We start from the raw sequence: 7,978 nt of genomic DNA, 5'->3' as shown, positions 1-7,978 counted from the left end.
ACTTTAACAGTCTCTGGCAGGCAGTGACTGGTCAGTTTACACTTAACCTCCAGAACTCAAGAAATCAACTTTACAACTAACATATGGTTGTGTCTTATGATAAAAGGCAGAAATGACACTTCATTGTTTGATTAAAATGTAAATATAATTTTGATATTACAAGTAATATCTGCTAATTAAATAACTCATGAAAAAAATTGAGAGAGTATGTCAAGGTCAATAAATTAAAATTTTATTTTGAGCAGGGCTGGCAGCTAAATGTAAATATTTGATACACTAACAGTTTCATGCTACAGCTTCTGTTAGATAACTGAAAATTTTTTTTTCAACTTTTAAAAAAATTTAAAATATGGATTCAGAATGTAATTATGTTTTACAAAATAAAAATAAAATTATCCCACAGCACTTGTGTCAATAAACTGTTACAGTAGGTCCAACTAGTAATACATTGTATATTGTGAAAAAACAATACATTAAAATTAAACATTAAAAATGTACAGGGTCAAAACAAAATAATAGCTGCTGAAAGAAATGAAGGCCAAACATTGTTTAAAAAATACACAATAACAAAAAACTTAACCAACAATATTCCAAAAATACAATTCAAAAAAGCTGATTTTTTTATTTCTAAAGAGCTAAAATTTTAATTCTTTAAAAATTATCTTTTATTTTATATAATTATTTAGTTTGTTTTATTCTAAAAGTTTTAATAATATTTTGTTATACTACTAGATTAATAACAAAAACAATAACATATGTACACATCATCTCATCAATGTATAACAAATATAATTCTGAACATTGAGCAAAAATACCCGTAACTCCTGAATATATTAAGGCAGTTTTAGTTAGATGAAAGGTTGTTTTTTTTTTTGTTTAACAGAAATGTTTAGGGTGGGAAAGTTTTAGAAAAACTGTGAAACTACCTAAGTTTAAGTGGATAGAAGTGTGGGTGTCTGTACAAGAAACATGGAATGTTTACCTCCCCTGATTTGACCCACTTACAGGCACAGAGCTTTGGTTGGCCTGCAGGTTTTGTTGTCTGCCCATGGCCAGACCCTGACATTTGGCCACCCACAGCTCCCTCAACTTCATGGCCTCCTCCCTCATCGAGACGATCTTGACCTTGAGGATGGAGTTGTCCCTCTCAAGGTGACTGGCCCTCATGGCTAGCTCATCCTCCCTCTGTTTTCTTGCGTCTCTGGATTTCTTCGCCGCCTCGTTGTTCTTGCGCCTTCTTTCGTAATATTTATCATCTTTCTGCTCATCGGGTATGGGTTTTTTCTCACCTCGTGGTCTTCTGTTTTTGTCTGCGTTGAGAGCGTTCAGAGCTCTGGCTAGTACAGGGCTAGAAAGGCCTAGGATAAATGGTTATAAGTTAATTATTTTTTGTGGGTTTTTTATAGCACACGAGCCGACCCGCTGCGTATCATATGCCGCTATTTAGTTGTTTTATTTTCTACGTTTCAGTAATTCATAATTTATAAATTCGACAGTACCTATGCTGCCACTGAAAATATTTGCTTTAAAACACTAACCCCCCCCCCCAAACCCCTACCCTACCCCCCCCCCCCCCCCAACTCCCAACCCCTACCCTACCCCCCCCCCCCCCCCCCCCCCCCGGTGAAAGCAGCCTCCTCTTAGTTACCTCCTGTAAGTTTAAAATCGTTTCAAACTAAATTATCTGCCCCTAAGCTCTACGATTTGTAAACATTTAGAGTGAACCACTGCTCACCAGATCATGTGTGGGTGGGGTGGGGGTGGTAGTGATAGTGATAGAGAGGAAGAGAGGGGACTGCAAAGGCGCGCTTGCAGCTTGTTTTCTAACGGCTCCCAGAAGAGAATTATATATATAGATTGTTAAATTATGTTCTGTGATAATATAGCCATTCTTTAATTGCTTTTTGAAGTATATTGTCAATTAGTTGGTCAACTTATTTTGTCAATCAATTGCTAAACTTATCAAGTCATACAGCTAGTCAACAGGTCCACGTAATCCTCACTACTCACCATGCAGTGATGATCCAGGATGGTACCTGAACAGATCTGGAGAGGATGATAATGAATAATGGTTGCCTAGGTGATGATTCAATGACGGACCACCATCACCAAAATAATAGTCTTGATTATCTGAAGATAAAGTATTGCACATCTTAAACAATTATTTAAAAAATAGCTAGATGTACATTTTTTTTAAATATCTTTTTATGCAGCAGCTCAAACTCAGGGTCAACTATGTCGACTATGTGTTTAACATTTTTTGATAAAGGGAGGCTACTAAAATTTTAAATTGTGATAGCTTCCCTTGATTTTTTCAAAGTAGCTATCTTTCTAACATCAATATCCTTTTCTATAAGTTAAATTACCATATAATATGGATGCTTTCAATAATACTGCCGATTTAAGTAGTCATGTAGTATATACTTTTTAAAATTCTCAGCCTACAAGTTTAATTGTATACGGTTAAATAATTTGAAATATAAACAAGCTTCTCTATAAAAGGGTAAACTAAAAACCCCTTGTATTATTATGTAAATTTGAAAGCTCTGTAATGTAAATATGAAAGCTGCGAAATGTTAATATGAATGATGTGTCACTTTGTGTAATCTAAATATGAATGTTGTGTAATCTAAATATGAATGTTATGAGCTTTATGTAGGTATGAATGTGAACTTTATGCCATGTAAACATGAACGTATCTCACAAGATGAACACGACTCCTGCTCCTTCAGAAAGCTGCTGTTGGAGCTGTTGACAAAACTGGCGGTGTTGTTCAAGAAGTTGTTCACAGAAGATGCCGTGTCATTGTTCATTCTTGTTTGACCATCAGAGATTATAGAGCTAGAACCTGCAAGATTTAAGGAATTTTTTTTTTTAGTAAAGGGGGTCATCCATAAAATAAATGATGTCACGCTTTTTTTGGACGATTTTTACCTCCCCCCTCCCCTCCGTCACACAAAGCCAGACCCCCGCCCCCCCCCCCCCCCACCCCTCGAAAATGACGTCACACCTCAGCCTACAACCCCCCCCCCCCCCAAAAAAAAAATTTGCTGTTGAGTTTTTCTTAAAACATCGTTATTTTTCCCAAATTCTTGTCAGAACTCTGTCACCATCGAGTATTTGAATCAATTCATGTTACAATTTATTAAAACCGTGTCCTAAAACGCGAAATAACGGCTAAAACTCGTTTTCTAACATTGATTTTTTATAATGCAAAAAGTGACGTCCCACCCCCTTCCCCTCATCACACACCGTCACAAAAATACGGACCCCCCCCTCCTCCCCCTACGAATGTGACGTCATTTTAAGGACGACCCCAAAGTTGTGACTGGTATCCGTTTTATGTCGCTTATGATGATGCGCAAGTTTGGGGAGGGGTCGTACATAAAAGATGTCACACTCCTAGAGGGAGGGGAGTTGTAATTTTGAGACGATGTGTGATCAGAGGCATCAGAGGGAGGGGGTTCGGATAGTGTGATGTCACACTTGCATTTAAAAAAATTAAAGTCAGAAACTGAATTTTAGCCGTTATTTCGCGTTTAGTAAATATTTTTGTAAATAGGAATAGAAATCGATTAATATACTCAATTACTGAATGAGCTCAGTAAATATTGAAAAAAATAAAATCAATGTTTAAAAAAAAATTAGACTGCAATCTAGAGGGGGGGGGGGGGGGGGTCGTAGGCTCAAGTGTGACGTCATTTTAGGTTGATCTGACTTTTTGTGACGGTGTGTGATGGTGATGTGATGATGATGTGGTGGTGATGTAACGATCTGTGATGGTGATGTGACGATGTGTGATGTGATGTGATGTGATGGTGATGCGATGGTGATGTTAAGGTTGATGTGATGGTGATGTACGATGTGTAATGATGATGTGATGGTGATGGTGATATGACGATGTGTGATGGTGATGTACGATGTGTAATGATGATGTGATGGTGATGGTGATATGACGATGTGTGATGGTGATGTACGATGTGTAATGATGATGTGATGGTGATGGTGATATGACGATGTGTGATGGTGATGTATGGTGATGTGGTGGTGATGTGATGTGATGGTGATGTGGTGGTGATGTGAGTGGTTATGTGACGATTGCGATGGTGATGTGACAATGTGTGATGGTGATGAGGGAAATAAATCGCTGCTAGAACAGCAGGGTTTAAGTAAGGCTGAGACGATAGATAGGCAGTTGTATAGAGGTCAAGGTCAAATAAGGGTGATTTTTCTGATGGATTTTCCAACACTGCTACAAGCCGAACCGAGTAAATAGAATAGTAAATGCCATTAACGTTGAACAGAGGGTCTTCTCTTAACTCTAGTCATTAAAACCAAAAATAGACGGCCTATGTAATATTTCATGTACTGAATACTACAGAAGAATAGCTGGTTTGTGAGAAAACATCAGAAATCGTACACTAAAATTTAAAAAGTCGCTAGTAAGAGCTTTTTTTTTTAAAATAAATAAAAGGCTACAAGCTAAAAACCCGTAGATCACGCGTATTTTAGGTAGATAGAGAAGGGGAATGGGGTGGGGGAGACACAGGTCAAATGACTGAAGTCTGCCCTTAATGTGTCCTGTAGTAAAGACCGCTGTGTCCTTGGCTTATTAAGTAAGATTATATGGTGTTATTATAGCAGACACGTTCACTACGAATAAGATTGTAGGCAAACAGTCGCTACAACTTGACATAACCAACGACGTTGGTCAAATTTTAGAGTTCGGCCGAAGAGCTAAGCCAAGTTGTAGCCATGTAGACTAGCAGCCGAGTCGGTGAACCTGATTGGTTCATTCGTGTTGATTGTGTATTACAGTATAATTCATTGAATTCAGGCATTTGTTCGGTGTAAAGTTGAATTAAACATGTAATTAAAAACGTGTTAAAATGTTATAAGAAAAGTTTTTAAGCAAAAAAGTACCTGTTTTTTTAATGAACACACAATGGTTCGAAATGTGTTACGTCGAACTTACCCAACAGTCAACAACCCGTGCTGAGTGTGTAGCGCTGACCAGTGGTCAGACCTTGACCTGTTCGCCTAACATTGCGGCTTGTTACATTACAACCGCGCCGTATAAACCGACGCAATTGGACTCCAGCACTTTTCCAAATAGGGGAGTCAGCTTGTCCGTATCTACCCCGATCTATTTTTATCTTTCTGTCACAAAGGCGCCGTTAAAAATTCTTAAAATAAAACTTTTTTTTTAAATAACATTTTTTTACGTCTACTTTAACAAGTTAAAACATTTGAGAGATTAATAGATCTACCTTGTTCAATTCAAATTTACCTGAATAAATACAATATTTCCATGTGTTGCTGATATTCAGTCGCCCATCGAGTAGTGTCAAACGCGAGAAAGGAAGGTGGGGGGGGGGTGGCATTACACTCTGGTAGACTACACTGACTACTTTTTTTTCCAAATGGTAAAACATTTATTAAAAGACAGTTGATTAATTCACGTAAGACATTTATCAAGAGAACGAGGAATCGGGCCATCCCTTTGGTGATCACTTTTGTAACTAAAGCATTGTTGTTGACATGTGCAATTTTCTACTTTGCTTGCTTGTTGTTGGTTTTTTTTTATTTTTTTGGTAAATTTTGTTTTCTGTGTAACTTTGCTTTTTTTAATATTAAAATTAACATGCAGCGTCAAAACGGCTAGTGACAATACGGCCCCGATAAAGAACAAATGGACCCCGTCATAAAGGCTCCCGACAAATAGATCCTTGTCATTACAGTTCCCGTAGAGACTAAGTCTCCTGGCGAAACGGTCTCATTGTACACGACACCTGGCAGTGGGACCCCTTCACGGTTAGCTAAGCCAACATCCGTCAATAATACAACGTATTTAACTCTTGTTCGTTACCAGTGGCGTCGCTAGGTCGGGTGTCACCCGATGCAGCACTTCGTTGTGTCAACCCCCCCCCCCCCGCAAACAAAGTATAGCTATATATATGTTACGGTCAAAGCCCGAAGTCGGCCAATGCTAGGATTGGCCGGCCAATCCGCGCATTGGCCAATATCGCCTCCCATAGGTCGGCCAAAGTCCGAAACTTTGCTTCATTTCGGCCTTTGGCCGGCCAATCCGCAGACTGGCCATTGTGGACCGGCCAAAGTCTGAAATAGCTCTTGATTTCGGCCTTTGGCCGGCCAGTCCCGGCCAGTCCGCGGACTGGCCATGGTGGACCGGCCAAAGTCTTAATTAGAAGATCATGAGCAGATTTTGGTTTTTTTTATGCCGGTAGGATCATGCAATTAAGTCTTTATTGATTATTAATTAAAGTAAATGACATAAACATTCAAATTTTTTATTGTACTATAGTCTCAATCAATCAATATTATCATTTGTTACAACAAGTTGAACTTTTGTGGCATTTAGAATTACATAGCAGCTTGTTATTTTTACACTTGCAGCGATTTGTTGTACACTTGGTTGTGCAATTGCAGCGAGTGTAGCCTTGGCCCCCAGTCAATGATTGTGAAGATGCGATGAAGATGCGATGGTTCGTAGTGATTTTTCCTCAGTGCCAACTGACGACAATAAGAGCAGTTTTTCGTGAAGAATTGAAAACTCACTTCTAGCATACAGTTGTTTTAGAACACCATGTTCGGTTCCTAATTTGTAGAAACCGCCCTCGACGCTCATGACAACTGCAATCACGCTTCGGGGATCACCGCGACCTCTGTCAACATCTGGAACAGGGATGCGTACATTGTCACCCACTTCACCATCTTTAAATTTTGTATTTGATGTTTTAAGCATCTTAGCACCTTGATTTTGCAAGCCAGTATGAGCTGTGTTCCATGATGTCTTGTTTGTTGTGACACAATCTGCAGGTAATGTTCCCTCCGTACCCTTCGTCTGCTTCATTGGGTATTCCACAAATAGCATGGACATCTTTGCCACAGGATCCACAAGAATGAGCTGCACTACAATGTTTTTCACAAACTATACAGAATCTGTTGGCCACATTATTATCACGCAACTGGTCTGGACGTTCCGCCACGGCAGTAGATGTGTGAGCTGAGGATGTAGTTGCATTTATGGCAACCTCCGTTTCTTGTTCAATGTTCTCAAGATCTTCCTCAGTAGCTATTTTATTGAGAGCCTCTCTTGGTAGATTTGAAGTGCTAAGTCCCACTTTTGCTTTGCATCCAAACAAGGCTTCGTATGGTGATTGTTGGATTCCTTGATGAAAAGAACGATTTTTCATAAATTGAATGAATTTGAGACTCTCAGCCCAATGAGCTGATTCATTTGTTTGCATCCATGTCATCATCATGTTTTGAACATCTAGGAACGCGGAAAAGTCTTTTGAACGTTCCGTCTTGTTGCACGTGGTCGGTGACGCCGACTGTCTTTTGTTCTTTGATGATTGTCTCACCTCGTCATCATAGAGGAGGCTGTCACATACAGTTGTAGCCCATATATTGAAACTAACATGGATTTACATTTTTTTTCTTTTGACAGCCATTTGCTATGTCTGTCTCATGGTCTGGCGGCCCTTTTGATCCATGTCGCCTTGCATATATAATGCTATACAAACAAGAGCTAAACAATACGTTACTCACAATGAAACCGCACCCAGAATAATTAAAACGCGCTCACAACTTAGTCTAGATACAACATTGGCCAGGTCATCCCGGCCAATGCGCGCATTGGCCGGCCAATGTACAAAATACGCTGTCAAGTTTAAGTACTTCGGACTTTGGCCAGTACGTCCCGGCCAGTGCGCGCATTGGCCGGCCAATGTACGAAATACGATCTTAGTTCTAAGTTCTTCGGGCTTTGGCCAAGAGAGCCGGCCAATCCGCGCATTGGCCGGCCAATCCGGGGTTTGGCCGCACTTTGGGCTTTGACCGTAACATATATATATATATATATATATATATATATATATATATATATATATATATATATATATATATATATATATTTGTGTGTGTGTTTATACGTCGGCCTACAGACTTAATA

The 7,978-nt window shown here is 39.2% G+C and overlaps 1 protein-coding gene across 1 annotated transcript; it reads right to left on the bottom strand.

Moving 5' to 3' along the window:
• Window positions 1-752: 752 nt before the first annotated feature.
• Window positions 753-5,344, bottom strand: LOC131952392 (bZIP transcription factor 8). The gene is made up of 4 exons (XM_059315021.1): window positions 5,291-5,344; window positions 2,705-2,848; window positions 2,011-2,130; window positions 753-1,358 (listed from the first exon to the last, which is right to left on the bottom strand). The coding sequence occupies exons 2-4, from the start codon at window positions 2,811-2,813 to the stop codon at window positions 979-981; spliced, it is 609 nt and encodes a 202-aa protein (XP_059171004.1). The 5' UTR covers window positions 2,814-2,848; window positions 5,291-5,344; the 3' UTR covers window positions 753-978.
• Window positions 5,345-7,978: the final 2,634 nt, after the last annotated feature.

The sequence above is a fragment of the Physella acuta genome, unplaced genomic scaffold (genome assembly GCF_028476545.2).
Source record: "Physella acuta isolate Inbredline_101_S28 unplaced genomic scaffold, ASM2847654v3 ptg000872l, whole genome shotgun sequence".
Lineage (NCBI taxonomy): Eukaryota > Metazoa > Mollusca > Gastropoda > Physidae > Physella > Physella acuta.
Note: the sequence above shows the minus strand (reverse complement) of the source record. Positions and strands in the feature narration are given on the sequence as shown.

Coding starts and splice junctions, on each gene's coding strand:
- LOC131952392 (XM_059315021.1), bottom strand. CDS start 2,813: ATGAACAATGACACGGCATCTTCTGTGAACAACTTCTTGAACAACACC. Junction 2,131..2,704: donor GCAGGAGTCGTGTTCATCTT/GTGAGATACGTT, acceptor CTTTATCTTCAG/ATAATCAAGACTATTATTTT. Junction 1,359..2,010: donor TCCTGGATCATCACTGCATG/GTGAGTAGTGAG, acceptor CATTTATCCTAG/GCCTTTCTAGCCCTGTACTA.